This window comes from Adiantum capillus-veneris, chromosome 24, assembly GCF_014529385.1.
Source record: "Adiantum capillus-veneris isolate H3 chromosome 24, ASM1452938v2, whole genome shotgun sequence".
Classification (NCBI taxonomy): Eukaryota; Viridiplantae; Streptophyta; class Polypodiopsida; order Polypodiales; family Pteridaceae; genus Adiantum; species Adiantum capillus-veneris.
This window is the reverse complement of record NC_140954.1, coordinates 41875432-41896985: the sequence shown is the minus strand read 5'-3', so window position 1 is coordinate 41896985 and position 21554 is coordinate 41875432. Positions and strand designations below refer to the sequence as shown.

At 43.4% G+C, this 21554-nt stretch overlaps 1 protein-coding gene across 8 annotated transcripts in view; it reads left to right on the top strand.

Annotated features, from left to right (window-relative positions):
• The first annotated feature begins 2303 nt into the window (after positions 1 to 2303).
• LOC147426269 (uncharacterized) overlaps positions 2304 to 21554 on the top strand; it is a 37763-nt gene continuing 18512 nt past the window's right edge. For 4 of the 8 annotated variants that reach the window (XM_086499205.1, XM_086499206.1, XM_086499200.1 and 1 more), the window contains exons 1-2: positions 2305 to 2948; positions 3369 to 4678. In XM_086499205.1, the coding sequence (XP_086355331.1) occupies positions 2607 to 2948; positions 3369 to 4616 (1590 nt within the window). In that variant the 5' untranslated portion in view covers positions 2305 to 2606 and the 3' untranslated portion in view covers positions 4617 to 4678. Of the gene's footprint in view, positions 2949 to 3368; positions 4679 to 21554 lie in introns of all 8 variants that reach the window. The other 4 variants (XM_086499201.1, XM_086499203.1, XM_086499202.1 and 1 more) reach the window with 2 other exon arrangements.

The window sequence follows — 21554 nt, the reverse complement described above, 5'->3', positions numbered from 1 at the left end:
AATTAATAAAGATTGCAGGGATGATTTTTGAGAGAGTTAGTTGAGTTTTAAAGAAGCATATACATTTCAAGAAAAGTACGTTATTATGTTTATGGGAAGACACAAAATTAAGTGCAACAATTATTTATGTACCAGTAGCTACATAATGTTAAAAGGACCACATCCTTCAATAAGAATGAGTGCACTTCAAAGAGTACATGGGAGCCAACAAGCCCCGAGTACTACCGAGACGATAACATCTGGGGCGTTTACCTCTTCACGTACCATCTACACTGGAGGCTCCTAAAGGTAGCAGAAAAGGAGGGGCCATGGGAGGTGGGCAGAGTGATGAGCACGCCTTTTCTGAAGGGTTTTGTCGATAACTTGGAAGACCATATGTCCCCCACTTTCCACCCCGTGGATGGATATTTCCTTCCTATCCTCCGATGTCATTTAGCATTGGCCAGGAGATATTTGTTCCAGTGAGCTGTTTTATCTAGCGGCTTTCATGGGCGACGACTGTCGCATTTACCTAGTGCGTGCTGGCTTAGAGGTGATGGAGTTTGAAGTGGAGCAACATGGCACTCGCTGCACCGTGGTTCACTGCAACGCCAGCTACCGTGACAACTATGTGGTCTCATGCTACTTCTCGACTTTTAAAGTCTCCGACAACTCGTAACTAACCTGCTACTACCGGTTGCAACCTTTGGACGTCAATTATGGACTTTCCTCGCCTCCATTGCAGTGGTTGAGAACACGTGTCTCTCTCGCGTTGTGACTCTTCCACTCTCTCTCTCTCTCTCTCTCTCTCTCTCTCTCTCTCTCTCTCTCTCTAGCAGAGACAAACCTGCAAAGAAACCTCCAAACTACTTCTGAAGAAGCTGCAAACTGCCTCTGCAAACTTGCTTCATGACGGCATTTTTTTACTTAGTGATTTAGCAGTTTTTCACGACGTTCTTTTTTTAAAATTTGAAGCATTTGCCACGTGGTGGCTTGTGCGTCCAAATAGTGCAAAAAGAGCCTTTGGCTCACCAAGTAAAGATGCCATTATATCCTATTAAAGTGACTCAACCATTTGAAAAGTAGGGCTTAGAGTCCAATTAGTCCAGCAATCTGTAACACTTAATTTTGATACATTATTGTTGCCACTGACTATGTGACAAAGTGGATGAAAGCTAAGGCGACACGCAAGGTTGATGCAAGGACAACATCTAAGTTTCTGTTTGAAAACATTATTACACGATTTGGTTGTTATTTTGAAATTGCGAGTGACAATGGTACCAATTTTATAAATGAAGTAATAAGGGAACTCACGACAAACTTCATGATATTCCACCATAAGTCTGCACCTTATTATTCACAAGCAAATGTCCAAGCTGAGAGCACCAACAAGTCTCTAATCTCTATTTTAACAAAAACGGTAGAGGCTTATCACACAAATTGGGATTTGAAGCTTATGTCAGCTCTATGGCCTTATCATACTGCTTATAAAGTGGCTATTAATTGTACACCATTCAAGATGGTATATGGCCAAGAAGTAGTTTTGCCATGGGAGTTTGTCATTCCTAGTCTCTTTTAGTTAAGCGTTTATATATCCTAAAAAGGTTAGATAAAGAGAGGCAATTGGCTATACAAAATGCACTTGTGCACAAGGGTAGGAGAAAGAAATGGTTTGGCCGTCATTTAAAGAACAAGGATATTAATATTAAAAATAAAGTTCTTATGTATGGAGTGCGTAACGAGAAGAAAAAATTGAAATATGCGTGAAAAGAACCATATAGAGTATGTGAAATTACCCCACAAGGTACCATTCATGTGAAAACTCTAGATGGAGTTGAAACCATTGGATTCCTTCATAGGAGTAAATTTAAAAGATACCATGATCCTCTTAAGCCAAGAGAAGCTACATACCATCCATCAAAAGAAGGCAACCAAGACACAAACAGAATTGAAAAAAATACAAGCTCACGCTGAGACTCATGAGCGACAACAACATACTAAGCGCCAACAAGCGTCTAAACTTGGAGTTACACATGCATTTCAAGTTGACACAGAGGACAATTTGGTAGACTCAAACCCACCTCTATGATACCCCATCGAGTTAAACAACTCCTATGAGAGAGTGCTATATAACGCATTATTGGACACTAGAGCTCAATATAATCTCCTATCTTACGGAGTGTGGTGCCAATTAGGAGAGCCATTTGAGTGTCTGTTGTATCTTCTTTTATGCTAAGGTGACTCCTTTATTAACCGTGTTGAGGGAAAGACAACATAGTTAATAATCTCCTATACTATGGAGTGTGGTGCCGATTAGGAGAGCCATCTGAGTGTCTGTTGTATCTTCCTTTATGCTAAGGTGGCTCCCTTATTATCTGTGTTGTCTGTCCCTCATGGCCGATTTGGCACGAGGTCATGATGTATTTTTTATGTTTTAGAAATATAATACTCACAGAATTGCAAAAAGAATAAAAACCCCAGGGTTACGTAAGCAAAACAACAAGAAGCTTGTAAGCTCAAAGTCAGTGTGGCTGAGGAGGACTCGGGAGGAGGAAGGAGAGAGAACTCACTGTTGCTCATCAACATACATCTGGGTTATAAATATGCGCGAGTGCATATAACGAGAGATGACTAGAATGAGAGGGAGAGCGATCAGGAGAGGGGTTTTGCTACACTTATCCTCTCCTTCCGCGAGCTGGGCATGCAGGATATGGAGCAGAAACGCATTTCGAAATTTGGTGGACTTACTCGGCTCATCCTCTGCTGCTCACCAGCAGCAGAAGCAGGCAAAGGAAAAAACATTAGGGAAAGAGAAGACAATGCTTCGTGGGCTTCCGGGTTTTCATGGCTCAGAACGTCCCGCTGTGGCAGACATTCATATTCTCTGTCATGTTTTCAAGCACATCCCTTGGTCTCCTTCTGTTGAACTGCACCTTCGGCGCCGCAATTTCGGCTTGACTACCCATCAGGTAGTGGCCTCATGGATCAATCTTTTATCCAAAATTTTCAATGGATTTGGAAAATTAGGGTCTACTTTTGTGTAAATTTTTCTGTTTTCCTTTGCATACGTAAATTTGATTTTGTAACTAGGTTTCGCATATAGACAAATTTTTCAACACAACTTTTTCAGAGGGTGATTTTTTGAGTTTTTGATTTATGCTAAGATGCTAAAGTAAAAAATTCAATGGTTGGGTGCAGCCACCATGCAGCCATCGTTTTATGATTTTTGTGTTTAAAGTTATTATTGTGGTTATGTGTAGCCTGTTCTTGCTAAATATTCTTTTGTTTCTCAAGTTTGGTGTATGTTTGCTTGCGATTTTGTTGGCTTTGTTCGCCTTTGTGGTGCTTATTTTTTCTCAATGTACAGTTTTGGCAAACAAGTACTGCAGGTGTTGCTTATCCTAGACAAGCTTAAGGATAATCTCACACATACCCTCAACTTCTTCATTTGGGCTGATCAACAGAGAGGACATTATCACACTGCTGAATGCTTTGAGATGTTGAAAGGCACTATGAATGTCCATTTAGAGAGCTTGCGCCCAGTGCTAAAACATATGGAGGCAAGTGGACGCTTTGTTCCTTTATATGTCCTCATCCTTGTAATGGAGGTCTTTGTAGATAAGAAAATGGTGCAGCTTGCACTTGAAGTCTTCCAAAGCATTGCCAAGTTTGGTTCTAGGCCAGATGAAGACGCATACAATATGATATTGCAAGCTCTTCTAGATGCAGGCCACATTGATGTAGGGATTGAAGTTTTCGAGCAGATGAAGAAAGACAAATGGTGTTCTCCAGGAAAGACTACATTGTCACTTTTTTTGTGGGGTTTGGGCAAAGCAGGCAATGTATCAGAGGCTCGGAGGCTGTTAGAAACTATGAAGTATAGCAACCGGACCTCCCTTGAAGCTCGTAATCGGCTTGTAAGTGGCTTATGTGAAGGTAGTTGGATGGACTATGCTGAGGAAGCTGTTATTGAAATGTATGAGCTAGGGTTCGAACCTAGTGCAAATGTGTACATAAGCCTGATTTCTGGGAGCACAAAGGCTGGGAGATTGACAGAAGCGTATACATACTATCTAGATGCTGTGAAGGACAAGCTAATCACCCCGAGCATGGATCTATTGACAATGCTTATTAAAGGCTTCTGTGAGCAAAAGGATGCAGAGATTGCTCTAAAGCTTTTGATAGAAATGGTAAATGCAGGTTTGTCACCTGATGCCAGTTTGTATGCAGCTGTGATTCAATGCGCCCCAAAGCAAGGCCAATGGCGAGCAGGTCCATTGCTTTCAGACACTTTGAAAAAGCAAGGACTCAACATAGATGCAAATTTCTACACTACAGTTATTATGTCCTGTGTAGATGCAGGCCATATAGAAATGGCTTTATCTTTATTGTGTCAAATGGTGCATGAAGAACACATCTGCCCCCAAGAATGTACTTTTTCTGCTCTATTTCCAAGACTAGTTGAGCTCAACCAACAAAACTATTGGCAGCAGCTTTTCTCTGCAATAGAAGGCTTGGAAGAAGACTTGCGAGCATCTCTTTCTAAAATGCTTGTAGGTAGCCTTACTAATGCAAATGAAGCGGCTTCCAAGAATGTCGTGAACTTGATGACAGAAAGAGGTCTCTATAGCCCTTAGAATCTTTGGAAAGCATCTCTATATGAAGTGTTGCCCTTCCATCTCCAGAGCTCGTGGATCAGGTATTGAAATCTGCTATATTTTCTTACTAAGATTGAAAAGCTGAATTTTGTGTAACTGTGTTTGTATTGAAGTGGCTTCTTGGCAATGTTGTCTTGTGCATTCACACTGTATTTGGGATCAAGATGGAGTCTATTCTCAATAAGTTCATGGGCTTCTTATTAAGCACACCGAAACTTTCTTTCTTTTTTTCTCGGTGGTCACCTAAATGGGTAATTAAGTTCAAATTTGTATTGGAAAGATAACACTGTCAAAAATGGGTAGGCCTAAGTGGTGAGTGTGCTTTACAAGGTGTGGAGTTCAAGTCCTTGAGGACCTTAAAGCATTATGTTAAGACACTAGAATACGTAGGGGTCTCGTGTGCTTGTTCAACGGTGGGGATTTCAGCCATCAAGGAAGGCAATGCACATGGTTAACCAGGTTAGCCAAAATAGACACTCATTTTTTGGAGGAAATGAGCTCTCTTAGTCGCACTTTTTGTTAAGAATTCGGTAGACGCAAATTACATCATAGTAGAGCTGATGGAAGGCAAAAAGATGCGCACTATGCTTTATTGTAGTCTGGACGTGAGATGGCAATCACCTAGCGGCCCTACAATTGTGATCTTCATCTGGGAGTTCAGAGGGGCTGTTTGAGTTTCTCAAATTCACTAGGCGGAGCTCCCAGTGCCCTAATATCTCCTATGGGCAGATGTATGGATTGAGGGTCGTTTTGTGGCTCTGCCTGGCCTATCTAAGGTAGTTCCACTCATTTTGGGTCGTGTGTTTCAGGCTTGGACACCCAAGCGAGAAATCAATAGCAGGACAAACTGCAACAAATTTAACTTGAAAAGAGAGAGAGAAGGGGAGAGGCGATACGAAGCGGCAGAGTTTTGCTTCCAAATGCACTGACCCAAAAGTCTGGTGCCCCTTCCGGTATCTCTCTCTCTACTGCTTGATCTCAACCCCAAAGGGGCCTTCATTGCACGAGCTCTCACAGCTTCCGTGTTGAGAGATTGGGGTCTAAAATCAGAACCCTTTAAAAGCATCAGATTGTAAAATCTATTCTCCCAAGAGCTAGTGCTAGCAAAACCTTGCGCAAAAATCTGCTTGTACGTTGGCCGTACAGAAATCTGCCACGTTAGCAGATTTTTGCTAATTGCGGCAGCATGCCAGGTCATCAATTTTTTTGGTTTTTTTTTGCACTGCTTTGTTTTCCCCAAGTTCTAGTGGTTCTAGGCAAGGCTGGATCAAAACGTACGTACTGATCGGTTCCGTACCGTATGGACGTTCTGTATGGATCCATACCGTACGAAACGATCCGTAAGTCTTTTTTTTGTTTTTTTTTTTTTGGTGTGGGAAGCCCGTGCGGTGCTGATTTAAAATAAAAATCCAAGTCTCTTGCAATAGTTACACAATATGTGGTTGTCTTGTAAAACGCGTCTTTGAATGTCTATAAGTTGTTGGCTTCTCTCTTGTTTTTTATTGGAAATGTCCTAGAAAATTTAGTACTTTGTGGTTTTTTTACAAGAGTACATATTTTTACGTACATAATTTTTTTTCCTGTACGGAACAACGTACAGTACGTACATATACGCCACGTACAGTACGTTTGGTACCACCTTGGTTCTAGGCCATAGGTAGGCCAGCGTGCCATGTCATCACACTTGTGACATGCCCCTTCTTAAAAGAGGAGTAATCGCCCTCAATTACGCTTGCAAAACAAACAAAGGACAAAAATTGGTTCAGTAGACACTGACCCTTTGATCCTAGGCACCAAGTTGAATACATCTAGCACTTGAACAAAGACCTCAGTCACTAAAGAATGACATTACAGATTTGTCGAGATTCTAGACACAAAGCATGATCATTATTTAACACATAGAAACATGGTATGGACACGGGGTCAAGGTCGGGACGGCAAAAGTTAGGGAACGGTGGGACGAGGCCCGAAACGGCAAAAATCTTGATTTTTTTGAGCTACACGTATGTACCATAGTGTTAAGACCACTTAAAGCATTGAATTGTACGGAAAAAGACTTGCTAATAAAACATCGATGGCATTATGGAGAATACAAGCAGATAAGTACATGCCTCATGGGCTCAAAATGGCAAGTGATAGAGACAAAAACGGCTAAAGCCTAATTGGAGAGGGGGTGAGGCTGGAGCCCACAATGGCACATCAAACCGCGGAAATGAGAAGGTGTCACGGGGACGGGCACCACGTGTCAACGGAAAAGAACAGTCTGAACAGCTTTAAGCACTTCAAATAACAATTGAACTGAAAGAGATGCACGACTCACAAGACAGGGAGTGGTGGAGTTGCACTCCAAGAGAGCACTGGCCCCAAGCCTTGGCGCCCCTTTCGGTATTTCTTTATATTGCTTCAACTCAGTACAAGCTGATACTCCACCCTCTGCACCTTCACCCAGAAGCGTGCCAGAGGTTCTAGAAGTAGGGTCCCCCTCTTGTCCAAACTCTCTGTCCACAGTGACAAAACTTGCTCCCTGAGCTCAGTATTGAGCAAACTCCTCTCTGGGGTGCGTAGCATGACACTTCCACTCCTCTGTCTATTTGACACACTAAGAATCACTGGCGCATGATCGGAAAAAGTAGTCCCCGCCAAGATACATACTGAACCGCCCATGTCACAAAAGTGGTCACTAGCATAGAATTGATTTATCCTAGATAGATTCACGCCCTCTGTCCGACAGTCTGACCGAAAAAAGAGAGGCTATTTGAGGGCCATGCAAAGCTTGCATGCTGCCATACATTGGAAATCCTCATAGTCATACATAGGCGCTCCCAAATAGCCAACTCAGCTTCGAAAACAGTAGCATGGCTGCCTCTAATCCTATGCAAGGGGTTCTCGAGCATGTTAAAGTCCCCACCTAATGCACCGCTGCTCTGGAAGCAAAGAATCCCCAATATGTGACCAAAACTCAGCCCGTGCACTTGCATGGTTGGGCGCATAAATGTTCAAGAAGGCCACAACGCTACCTTGAACCTGCATGGTGACCCACTTGGCCTTGCCTTGCACAATGATACCTCTACCCACAATGGCCTGTTGCCATGAGTGCACAAAAGTCATACATACACCTCTCTGAATGCCGTTAGGCCCAAAAGCAGCTGACCAAAAAGTCTCATATCTACCTCACAGAATGGTTCCACATCGTCGAATGCGGCTTTAACACAGATGATACTCATGTAGCATAAGAATATCAATAGGTCCACCCACAATGCATCTCTGAAGCTCCTGTCTCAAATGACCCCATTGGCATACAAACTGTGGTCCTCAAGGCCCTGGATATTCCATGAGACACTCCTCATGGGTTCAGTGAGAGAAATCCGATGCTGCCGCAGGAGTCAAGCGAGCAATCTTGGAGGCCGGTTTGGATGGGGAGTAATCCGCATCCGATCGGCCTTGAGATAATTGTCCATGCCCAAGATGCCTGTGTAGTCCTCTGAGCCACATCCTTTGCCCAAGAGTCCTCAAGAGATAATTGCCCATGTCCAAGATGCCTGTGTAGTCCTCTGAGCCATATCCTCTGCCCAAGAGTCCTCATGAGTGGAAACATAGCAAGGGGAGGGGCTGTGTGTCTGCAAAAAAGTGGACAAGATTGTCTGTAGCCTATGGCATCGGGCAAAGTCACCGTGAACTTGGCCAACGGCCATAAAGATTGCAAAACAAATTTGTGATCCCAAGGTCACCTGTGTCATGAGGTTGTGGCAACCACTAACCTTAGTTGTTGGTTTCTTTCCCTTGATTTTTCTTCAATTTTTGGGACCCTCTTTTGTTTGGCCAATGTGAAACGGCCGATGGCCGAGAGTTTCAGCCGTAGTCGGGAAGGAGAGTTTCAGCCGTAGTTGGGAAGGACAGGCTTCCACGAGATGGTTGTGCGTGTCGGCCCTGAAAGTTGAACATTAAAAGGGTGTCTAGGCTCAGTTCAAAGGCATTTAGACCCCTCGCTACACTTAATAAGTTGGTGGGTACTAGGAATTAACTCAAAAGAGGCAAATTGGACACTTGGCGACTCCATAGCAACTTGCTAGGCTCGTATCAAGAGGGGGTGCCCATTTTGAGAGGGCTGATTTTTGGCTACACAGTGACTACAATGGCTCTCTCTCCCCTTTGCACATATGGTAATGTCTCACTAGTCGGGCTTCTTAGATGACCATGTACAGTTCTGGGGGTTTTATGCATGTTTGCCAAGGCAAGAGCCTTCTGTAGAGGAACCGGATTAGCTAATTGCTAATCCCCCATAGGTATGCATAGTTCCATCGTAGATGATCTTATGACGTCCTTTCATGAGGGAAGCAAAAATGGTACATGACTTGGTCTAAAAACCATTTCTACTTGCAGTTTCAAGACTCTGTCATTCAAGTTGATCTTGTAACTGGTCGAGCACATCCTCTAGGAAACAGATTTATAATTGATCATAGATCTGACACCACAATTCACTCGGCCCCATTGCAGTATTGTTACACGTGTAAAATGGACACTAATGTTGGAGAAGATTCTCCCTATATGGATGTTCTACCTGGGATGACTGAGTCTGACAATGTGGATTGGGTCCACCTAGCAGCAACCATAGACACTTGGGGAACTGAGGGGGATGAAATGCCACCACTTGTACCTTTAAATATGATAGGAGCAATGCATATAGCTTCTGATGACCTACCAGATGAAGGCTTGACTGACATTGGAACCAATAGCGTCTCAAAAGACTATAACCCACAGGATTCGGAGTCAGAATCATCAATTGAAATTGACTCCGAAGACGAAGAATCTGAGTTAAATCTTGGTGCAAATGTGGAGACAAAGTTCAAACCATTCAAGGCCCAATGATACCCTAGGTAACAATCTATCTAGGAGAGGAGAAGATACGAGCAAAGATTCCTCTTGTGATTCTTCACTAGAGATCAGTCGTAATCGAAAATTAGACAAGAGGCGATGATATCGAGCAAATGTGCGTGCTAGGATAAATGAAAAGAAATCTACCGTAGAATGGCTTAATTATATAGGGGCGGGGCATGTGATGCTCATCGAAAATTGGTAGATAATTAGGGTAAATACCTTCAAAGTGTTATGTGGTGTAGTTCACAAACCATTGACATTGCATGTTAGGTGCAGCGGAATGAATGTTGTATTTTCTCAAGATTAGTGATCTTTATCGCTCAAGGTTCCTTTTAGTTCTTAGGGAAAGAGAGAGCTTTCCGTCTTATGGAGAGTGCTATGATCATGAACAAAGTGAGTGGATATTGTGCGTGCAAGTGAATGAGACTAAGAGAAGGAGAGAGAAGAGATACGACACCGGAGACGTTGTAAAACCCTCCTCCGAAGGCCCCACTCTCGTCGGCGAGAGTGGTCTACTTTGATTGCACAAAGGTGTACAATGCGTATGCAATGGACTATGCAACTTGGTCTATGCCGACGACGACGACGGTGACGACGACGACGACGATGACGACGATGGCTGAAATCTGAGATCTTCTAATCGCTGAATTTCGGGACTGTTTCGGTGGCTGAAAATGACTGTTTTGGCTGTGTTTTCTTGGCTGAAAAATGAGGTTTCTTAGGGCTGAAAACTGATGGTCTTTACGGGCTGAATCTGCTGCACTTTAGGTGAATAATGCCGGTCTTAATTTGCTGCTGAAATCCAAAAACGCCAGGGCTGAAATTGGTCCTTCTGTCGCCGGGGTTCTGCAAATGCAAAAACGCTAGGCTTATCTGCTGTGTCGTGATGACGCCAGGGCTGATCTGCTGTGCACAAATCGCTAAGGCTGATCTGATGCAAAAACGCTAGGTCTTCTGTGAAGAAAACGCCAGAGTAGTCGCGGGGGTTGGTCTTGCTGAGAAGTTGCTTGTTGAGCAAGGTGCTCCTGCTGCCTCTTCTGCCAGAAAGTGCTAACTTGGGTTTGCTTATATAGAAACTTAGCAAAATTGCCCTACCTACTTTTGTAGGAAAGTCACTTAAAAATAATAAGTGAAAATCCCAATAAATAGGAAAATAGGCTAAATGCACTGGAAAATTCCCCTAACTGATGCTAATGGATTCTGATGGAAATTCCGATGATCATGCTGTGTGCAACCGGAGGATATGCATCTATGCTAAGTGACTGGGCATGCACGGTCTACGAATAGACTCACAAAAGTGCCAGATCACTCCTAATCTAAACTTGGTTGAACTGACTGAACCCTGTTGTGGTGTAGCTTGTCCACGGACACATAGGGTTGGGATGTGTCACGTGACATTGCACACTAGAAGCTACAGAGAAGCGAAAGTTGAGCCGTACTATAAGGAGACGACAAAATCGAGAGCTAGCGCAATAACAAAAGGAAGCGGAAGACAAATCACAGTCCACAGAACAACAAGATCCCACGGACTTACACCCTGCACCTGATCATTTCAAATCTTACACCACGGAGGAGCGTAAGGTTGTGTATACAAAGGCCCAGAGACATCTATCAATGAAAGTAATGGAGTCTGGAGTCATTTTAGGGCATATAGTGTCCAAAAATGGGATTTCCACAGATGAGAGCAAAATTAAAGCCATTTCCAATTTGCAGCCACCTACAAACTATAAGGGAGTTCAAAGGTTCATGGGCCATGTTGGTTATTACGGGCGGTTTATTTTAAACTTTGCCGAGATAGCTCGCCCATTGTACAATCTTCTTATTGAGTTCCATTGGACTTCGGAGTGTGACCATGCTTTATTAGAAAAGACCTTAACAAGTGCTTCCATTCTACGAGTGTCCGATTGGAATGTAATTTTCCATGTGTATATTGATGCATCAAACTTTGCTATTGGGTGTGTTTTAGCTCAACCAAGAGAACGTAAATTGGACTACCCCATTAGCTTTGCAAGTCGTCAATTAAATGATGCTGAGAGAAACTACACTACTACAGAGCGGAAAGGTTTAGCTATGATTTACGCAGTAACCTTTTTGCCAACAAGTTTGTTTTCTATGTTGATCATCAAGCATTCTTGTATCTAGTAAATAAACCTTGTTCCATGGTAAGAATTACACGATGGTTGATAATTCTTCTTGAGTTTGATTTTACCGTTGTGGTGAGACTTGGTAAAAGACATGTCATGGCGGATCATTTGTCTCGCATACCCAATGGTGAAGCTCCTACTGGGATCGATGATGAATTGTCCGATACTTCCTTGTTCCTAATGGAGACCATGCCTCAATGGAGTGAGAAGATTGTGAACTTTCTAGTTAATGGTTTTCCACCCAAAGAGCTTTGTAAGGATATAGCTCGAAAACTGTTAAAAGAATGTGAACCTTATTCTCTAATTGCAAGAACTCTCTACAAGCTAGGGAAGGACGATATTCTTAGACGTGCTCGTGAGGATGAGTACCTATATATACTGCAAGAAGCCCACATGGGTATAGCCGGAGGACATTTTTCAGGGAAACTAATTGCTAGAAAGGTGTTGCAATCATGCTATTGGTGGCCTACCTTATTCAAGGATGCATCACTTTTTGCAAAAGGGTGTGGTGAATGCCAATGTTACAAGATCACACAACGAAAGGATAAAATGCCCTTACATCCTATTAAGGTGACTCAACCATTTGAAAAATGGGGTTTAGACTTTGTAGGCTCAATTAGTCCGGCAGCTCGTAACACTCAATCTCGATATATTATTGTTGCCACTGACTATGTGACAAAGTGGGCAGAAGCCAAGGTGATACGCAAAGAAGATGCAAGGTCAACTGCTAAGTTTCTCTTTGAGAACATTTTTACAAGATTTGGTTGTTCCTTTGAGATTGTGAGTGACAATAAGACTCATTTTATAAATGGAGTGATAAAGGAACTCACGACAAACTTCATGATAGCCCACCATAAGTCCACGCCTTATTATCCACAAGCAAATGGCCAAGCTGAGAGCACTAACAAGATCTTAATTTCTATCTTGACAAAAACAGTGGAAGCTCATCGCACTGTCACGTGCACATCTAACCCTCTGTGTACGTGGACAAGCTACTTCATCACATGGGTTCAGTTCAATTAGCTTAGGAAGTGATCTGGCACTTTTGTGAGTGTGTTCGCAGACCGTGCATGACCAGACACTTAGATTAGATGCATATCCTCTGGTTGCACATAGCATGATCATCAAATTACAGTCAGAACCCATTAGGAGCACTTTTACAGTACATAGACATATTTTTCCTATTTTTGACAATTTTCACTTATTATTTTTTAGTGACTTTTGTTGGAAACTAGGTAGGGCAATTTTGCTAAGCTTGTATATAAGAAACCTAGCGTTAGCATTCCACAGCAGAAGAGGTAGCAGGAACTCGGTTGACCCCTAGTAGGCCTAGCGTTTTCTGCATCAGCAAGAGACACTAGTGTTTTTGCATCCACAGACCAGCCCTGGTGTTTTTGCACTTGCAGATTCCCGGCTATAGTAGAACAGCAGATCAGCCTAGAGTTTTGCATTTGCAAGACAACCGGCGATAGCAGGACCCCAGACCCACCAGCGTTTTTGCAGAAGACTCCAAATCAGCCAGCGTTTTTGGTTGCAGATCAGTCCCTTGGCGTTTTGCAGTTCCATCGCGACCAGATCCACAGTAGCACCAGCGTTTTCAGTTTTCAGCATTTAGACACAGCAGAAGAAGTCCTGAACCTCACAGATCTCACCTTCCCGTAGTAGATCCTCGCCGCACGGTCAGATCCCGCGAAGTTTGCAGATTCAGCCCGGAAATTGCAGACTTCAGCATTTGCGTTTTCAGCGCGTCGTCGTCGCATCGTCGTCATCGACATAGAGTCAGAATTCAGCAGATAAGCATTTTCAGATTTCAGCCCGTCTCGTCGTCGTCCTCATCGTTGTCGACATCGTCGGCAAGCCCAAGCATTGTAGAGATTTGTGCAATCATAAGTAGACCGCTCTCGCCATAGAGAGTGGGGCCTTCGGAGGTGGGTTTTGACAACATTCTGGTGTCGTATTCTTCTCTCCCTATCTCTCAGTCTGAGCACTTTCATTCACATTGTTCACCCACTTTGTTTGTGTCCATTGCACTCTCTCACTAAAGGAACGGAAGGCTCTCCCTTCCGTAAGTAAAAGGAACCTTGAGCACAATTCGGAGCACTCATCTTGAGCAAAGTTCAACATTCACTTCCGTTGCACCTTACACGCACAGATTGGGATTTGAAGCTGACGTCAACTCTATGGGCTTATCGTACTACTTACAAAGTGGCTATACACCATTTAAAATGGTATATGGCCAAGAAGCAGTTATGCCATGGGAGTTTGTAATTCCTAATCTGTAGGTAGCTTCATAAGAAGGTTGGGATAGTAACCCTTTAGTTGAGCGCTTATATATCCATGAGAGATTAGATGAAGAAAGACAATTGGCTGTGCAAAATGCACTGTGGAGAAAAATAGGAGAAATAAATCATTTGACCGTCATTTAAAGAACAAGGATATCAAGGTTGGGGATAAAGTCCTTATGTATGGAGTGCGTAACGAGAAGAAGAAGTTGAAATATACGGGAAAGGACCGTATAGAGTATGCGAAATCACCCCACAAGGTACCATTTGTGTGGAAACTCTTGATGGAGTTGAAACCATTGGATTCCTCAATGGGAGTAAATTTAAAAGATACTATGATCCTTTAAGCCAAGAGGACCTACGTGCCATCCATAAAAAAAAGGCAGCCAAGGCACAAGCAAAATTGAAAAAGATACAAGCCCAAGCTGAGGCTAAAGAGCGACAACAACCGTAACAAACTTGGACACTCCAAGTCAAGATTCTACCTCGACACAGCAAAGATTCACTTCAAAACAATTCACAATTCGCACTTGATTCGACACGGCCCGACGGAGTTCCGTGCCTAGAGATATTGGCCCCAAAGACTGGCGCCCCTTTCAGTATTTCTTTTTGTATTAATCTTTGTTCAAAGTACAAGAGAGTGGAGGGTTCTTACTCTCATACTCTGTGTCCAGATGCCTTGAGAAGTGAGGGCTGTGTCCACTTATTTATTTATTACAAGGAATGCCCAAAAGCAGAGCCCCAAAAGCAGTAATCAAAAGCATCTCTAAAATAAAGCAACTTATTCCCAAAAGCTGCCAAATTTTCAGCTAGCGCAAAAAGATAATTTCCGTACAGCAGCAGCGTAAAAAGCGGAAATCCGTACGCTATGCCACATCAGCAAGTCGGCGTGAAAAGCGGCGCAATTTTTGGGCCTGTCGTACTGCTGCCACGTGTCACTGCCACTAGGTCTGTTGTCCCGCTCAGTGAGTGTATCCGGGCATGCCACGTCACTGGTTTGTGACATACCCCTCTCTTGAAAACATTGTAATTGCCCTCGATTACGCCTGCAAAATAGACAAAGACCATAAACTGTCTTAGCAGACACTGACCGTTAGTACCGATGCACTAGGAACAACACATCTAGGACATGTACCAATCGAAAGTCACATCACAAGACATCACATGAAAAATCACATTAAAAAATCTTCCATGATTAATCGGCAACGTATTGAGCAATCGTATCTAGATCCAGTTGGGACCTCAGAGATGTCCGACTAACTAATCCTTATTGCAATCATGTCTATAGAGATTTATCAAACCGAAATGCTGCAATCATTTCGTCTATCAGTTCCTGCACTTAAACAAGTCAAGTACAAATCAATATCATATTATCAGGGATCCCAAATCTTAAAGTCGTTACAGCAGACTACTGTCGGCTCACAGTATCTCTGAAACCCAATAGAGACATCAGTGACTATTATCAAAAATTGGGGCAATCTGTTGACAAAGGAACGGAGTGACTCCCCTCCTGTGCAAGCCCGCTGCACCAAATTCCGCCCATGCTGAAATCGGGGTTCTATTGGAGTAGACTATGCTAAACCGAATGCTTCAAGATAAAGGTTCACAATCTGAGGAGTATCTGCCAGGTCCTCCTCCTCCATCCACTTCGCATCCAATGTGGGATAGTTCTTGAATTTAACCAAGAACCGCCTTATCACTTTACCTTTTATCTTTCTTCTTTATGTGCCAGTATCTGTTATGGAACGAGTATCTTCTCGCTTTTCTCCACTTCGGGTTGCTCATTTGGCTCCCCATCATCGAGCACATTGTCTTTAAAAGACTTCAAGAGACTCACATAAAAAGCATTGTGAATTCTCCAAGTATCGGGCAGCTTCAGCAGACATGCCATGTAATCTGAATATCTGGGCAATGAACAGTCTCGCCAAGTGATCCGGCTTGACTGTTTTCTTCACTAGAATGAAATGGGCTTGTTTGCTAAATCTGTCAATAACAGTCCAGATACCATCGTGCTCACTCTGTGTCTTCGAGTGGATCAAAAATGAAATCCATAGCAATACTTTGCCAGGGGCGGGTGGGAATGGGTAAAGGTGTAACAATCCCTGTGCTTTATGCCTGTCAAACTTGACCTTCTGGCATACCAAGCATCTGCGTACAAAATGGTCCACGTCCTTCTTGAGTCTCGGCCAAAAGAAGTATCGCTCCACACCTTTCAAGGTGGTATCAATGCTGCGGTGACTCGTAAATGGTGGACAGTGGCATTGGGTTAGAACCTTTTCCCTCAACAGTTGCGGAACGCACAACATCGTTTTCTTCATCAAGTAGCCATCCCGAATGGAATATCCGTCCACTACCTCCTCATTGTGTATTCGACCGAATACATCTGCAAAATCTGGATTTGTGGCATATTGATCGACCATATCCTCGAAGCTTCTATGATGTATCGCAGAAATAGCCAAGACCAACGGCTTCTTGGACAAAGCATCTGCCACCAAGTTCTTCTGTCCTTGCACATGGACAATCTGGAAGTGAAATTGTGACAAGATGTTTGCCCACCGCATCTGCTTTTCCGATAGCTGCTTCTGCGACAAGAAGTAGCGTAAACTTTGATGATCTATGAAGACCATAAAATCGGCTTCGAGTAGGTATTGTCGCCATTGAGTAAGAGCATGGATAACTGCCAAAAGCTCTTTCTCATATATCTGTGCTGTCAATTCCGGCCTTGAAAACAATCGGCTCTCATAGGCAATGACATTGCCTTCTTGCATTAAGACCGCACCCAGACTACGTCCACAAGTATGACAATATACTTCGAATGACTTCTGCAAATCCGGCAAAGTCAAAACTGGTCCTGTAGTCAATTTCTCTTTCAAAGTCTGAAAGGCAGTCACCTCTGTGGGTCCCCACGAGAAAGGGACTCCTTTCTGTGTCAACAAACGCAAAGGGGAAGCAACCTCTGCCCACATCCCCAGATGTAGAGGAAGTCGACTGTTCTTTGTTGGAATCCATAAGTGTCGCGAGAAAAGGATCGGATTTCTCGATAGAAGAGAAATCGGCTGCGCTCTGATACCACTGTAATAAACTTGGACACTCCAAGTCAAGATTCTACCTCGATACAACAGAAATTCACTTCAAAACAGTTCACAATTCACACTTGATTCGATACGGCCCGATCGGGTTCCGTGCCTAGAGATATTGGCCCCAAAGACTGGCGCTCCTTTCGGTATTTCTTTTTGTATTAATCTATGTTCAAAGTATAAGAGAGTGGGAGGGTTCTCACTTTCAGACTCTGCGTCTAGATGCCTTGGGAAGTGAGGGCCGTGCCCATTGGGAGACTGGGAGTGTCAACATAGAAATCAACTCTTAGTCCTGCCACTCAAGCGAGTCCCTTAGATATCGCCTCCCGAGAAAATACAACCTAAAAGAGCGCATGTCCAAGAGGTTGAACCATTTGTAACTATAGCCAAACCCTCTAGAGCTTCAACTTGTGTACTTGAAACAAAGCTTGAGACACACAAGACCCATCATAATATAACAAAGAAAACATACAAATAAGTCTCTAGAGCTTCTTTATCGACCATTTTTGATGCTAAAAAACAGGATCCTTGTAAGAGACGCCCTACTCGCTCCAAGAAATGTAAGAAAACGTTGCGTTGGATTCCTAAAAGACTATTGGAAGGCCAAGGCTACCATGAAATTTTGATCAAATCTGGGTGCCAAAACGTAAATTGTGTTCTTATCTGTCACCTATAGACCTATGTGAGTGAAATCGTGTAACGATAAAGCCGATTGAAGATCGTGGAAAGGGAAAGATGTAACAAACTTGGACACTCCAAGTCAAGAATCAACCGCGACAGCACCAAATAACCACTTCAAAACAATTCACAGATCACAATAGATTTGCATTGGCCCGGCGGAGTTCCGTGCCTAGAGATATTGGCCCCAAAGACTGGCGCCCCTTTCGGTATTTCTTTTTATATTAATCAATCATCAAAGTACAAGAGAGCGGTAGGGTTTCACTCTCAGACTCTGCGTCCAGATGCTCTGAGAAGTGAGGCCCTCACCACTAATTTAAAGGTTACAAGGGATGCCCAAAAGCAAAGCCCCAAAAGCTTTTAAAATCAAAAGCATCAGTTCTCTCTCTCTCTTAGAGAGTCTTTTCTCTTTTTTTTATAGAAAAAAAAGCAAAAGCAAAATTCGCGTTGCTCATCATTTTCCAAAAAAAAATTTTTTTTTCTTTTTTTTTAATAATCCGCCTCCGCGATTTCCGGAAATAAGGGTTTTTTGGCAGAAATTAGGGTTTGCAGGAATTTTAGGGTTTTTGGCAGAAATTAGGGTTTCTGTTGTCCGCCACGTCATCACTTTGTGACATACCCCCCTCTTGAAAGCATTGTAATCGACCGCGATTACGCCTGCAAAACCGACAAAAGCCATAAACCGTCTTAGCAGACACTGACTGTTAGTACCTACGTACTAGGAACGCACATCTAGCACATGTACAAAATCGACAGTCACATCACACGACATCACAGGACATCACCAGACATCACAGGACATCACATGACATTCAACATTCATTCGGATCTTAGACCATGATTTATCGGCAATGTAGCTAGCAATCACATCTAGGTCCAATCGGGACCTCATCGATGTCCGATTGACTAACCCCTATTGCAACCATGTCTATTCGAGATCAATCAGACCAAAATGCTGCAGTCATTTCGGCTATCAGTTCCTGCACTCACAAGAAGTCAAGAACAACTCAGTATCATAATCAGGAATTCCATTTCATAAAGTCATCCAGCAGAATACTGTCAGCTCTCAGTATCCCTGAAGCTCAAAGAGACATCAGTGACTTTAGTATCAAAATCGAGGCATCTGTTGACAAAGGAGCGGAGTAACTCCCCTCTTGTGCATCCCACTACACCAGATCTTCGGCCAAGCTGAGTTTCTGGGTTCCGTTTGGAGTAGACTATGCTAAACCAAAACATCGAGGTAAAGTTTCACAATCTGAGGAGTATCTGCTAGGTCCTCCTCCTCCATCCACTTCGCATCAAATGCAGGAAAGTTCTTGAACTAAACCAAGAACCGCCTTCGGACTTTACCTTTCTTCGTATCGTTATGTGCCAAAATCTGTTCAGGAACAAGGATCTCCTCGTTTTCTTCCACTTCGGGTTGCTCATCAGGCTCCCCATCATCAGGCACATCACCCTTAACAGGGTTCAAGAGACTCACATGCAATGCATTGTGAATCCTCCAAGTATCTGGCAGTTTCAATCGGAAGGAGACATCATTTATCTTGTCAGTAATCTGGAAAGGTCCGTAGTATCACATACTAAGCTTTGGAAAAAGCCTCTCCTTTCCCTTTTTCTTTCTTAGGCGTGCCTTCTCAAAAGTAAGAGCACCCAATCATCCTCCTTCAGTTTCCAGTCGCGACGATGGCGATCCGCTGCCTTTTTCTGTCGTTCTTGAGACTCCTGCAAAGTCTCGCGAACCTTGGCAAAAGCCGTATCCAAATCTCGCGAATATTCATCCGCTTCAAATTTCTAATCTTTCGTGCTCAGGAAGGATGGAACCTTCGCAACAGTTTCAACAATCTCACATGGCGTCTTCCCCGTCGAAGAGTGTATCGTGTTATTGTAGGCCAATTCCACCAAAGGTAAGTTCTTTTCCCATTGAGTCTTCTGATGCGAGATACAAGACTTCAATAAATCTAAAATCACTGAATTGGCAATCTCAAATTGCCCGTCAGTCTGCAAGTGGAACGATGACGAGAACTGCAATCGCGTGCCAATGTTCTCCCAAATTGCCTTCCAAAACAAACTCATAAATCTGGGGTCTCTGTCGGAGACAATCGTCTCAGACGTGCCATGTAATCGGAAAATCATCGTGATCATTCTGTACTCTCGGGAGATCAAAAAATGAAATCCATTTCAATATTTTCCCAGGGGCGGGTGGGTATGGGTAAAGGCTGTAACAATCCCTGTGCCTTATGCCTGTCAAACTTGACCTTCTGGCATACCAAGCAACTGCGCACAAACTCTTCCATATCCTTCTTCAGTCTCCGCCAAAAGAAATCTCTCTCTACCCCTTTCATGGTGGTAGCAATGCCGCGGTGACCCGTAAAAGGTGGACAGTGGCAATCAATCATAACCTTTTCCCTCAACGGCTGTGTAACGCACAACATAGTCTTTTTCATCAAGTAGCCTTCCCGAAGGGAGTATCCAGCTACTGTCTCCCCATCCTGTATTCGTGTGAAAATATCTGCAAAATCTGTATCTGTGGCACACTGATCGACCATATCCTCGAAGCTCCTATGATGTATCGCGGAAATAGCCAGAACCAACGGTTTCCGAGACAAAGCATCTGCCACCACATTCTTCTGTCCCTGCACATGGACAATCTGGAAGTGGAACTGTGACAAGATGTTCACCCATCGCATCTGCTTTTCCGAAAGCTGCTTCTGTGACAAGAAGTAGCGCAATCTCTGATGGTCTGTAAAGGCAGAAAAATCCGCTCCGAGTAGGTAATGCCGCCACTGAGTAAGAGCATGGATAACCGCCAAAAGCTCTTTCTCATAAATCTGTGCTGTCATCTCCGGCCTAGAGAACAAACGGCTCTCGTAAGCTATGACATGGCCTTCTTGCATCAAGACCGCACCCAGACTACGACCACAAGCATCACAATATACTTCAAATGACTTCTGCAAGTCTGGCAAAGTCAAAATAGGTCTCGTAGTCAATTTCTCTTTCAATGTCCGAAAGGCAGTCACCTCTGTGGGTCCCCACGAAAAAGGTACTCCTTTCTGTGTCAAGGTATGCAAAGGGGAAGCAACCTCTGCAAACTTTCGTATGAACCGCCTGTAGTACGAACACAGTCCCAAGAAGCTTCTAGCTTCATGGACATTCCTCAAATCGGGCCAATCACGGATAGTCTCTATCTTGGCTGGCTTCATTTGCACTCCTGCTGTTGACACAATGTGTCCCAAAAAGTGTATCTCTGGTAGGAAAAATTCACTTTTCTTAGCATTAATCACTAATGTGTGATCTCATAATGCCTTAAAGACTTGAAGCAGATGATCTCTGTGTTCTGCCTCATTCTTCGAGAAAACAATGATGTCGTCAAAGAAAGTGCCAACAAATAGCCTGTACTCTCGAAAAATCCTATCCATCATCCGGTTAAATGTCGCAGGAGCATTGGTTAAGCCAAAAGGCATCACCAAAAACTCAAATAACCCAAAAGTCGTCCGAAAAGCTGTCTTGTAGACATCTCCTGGCGCTATCCTGATCTGATGGTATCCACTCTTCAAGTCAATCCTGCTAAAGCACGAGGATCCCTGTAACCTGTCGAGTATATCATCGATCCTAGGAATCGGAAATCTGTTCTTGATGGTGATTTCGTTGAGAGTGCTATAATCGATGCACATTCTCCAAGATCCGTCTTTCACTGAGTTCATAATCTTTTCATTCTGTACTCGGCTCACACAATAAGGTGGCCGATTCGGTGGCGTGCTTCCAGATATCAGATCAATGGTATGATCTTCAAGCCCTCTCAAAAGCAATCGGCATGAGCGTGGAGAAAAAAAAAATAAAAAAAAAAATCTTGGCGTTCTTTTC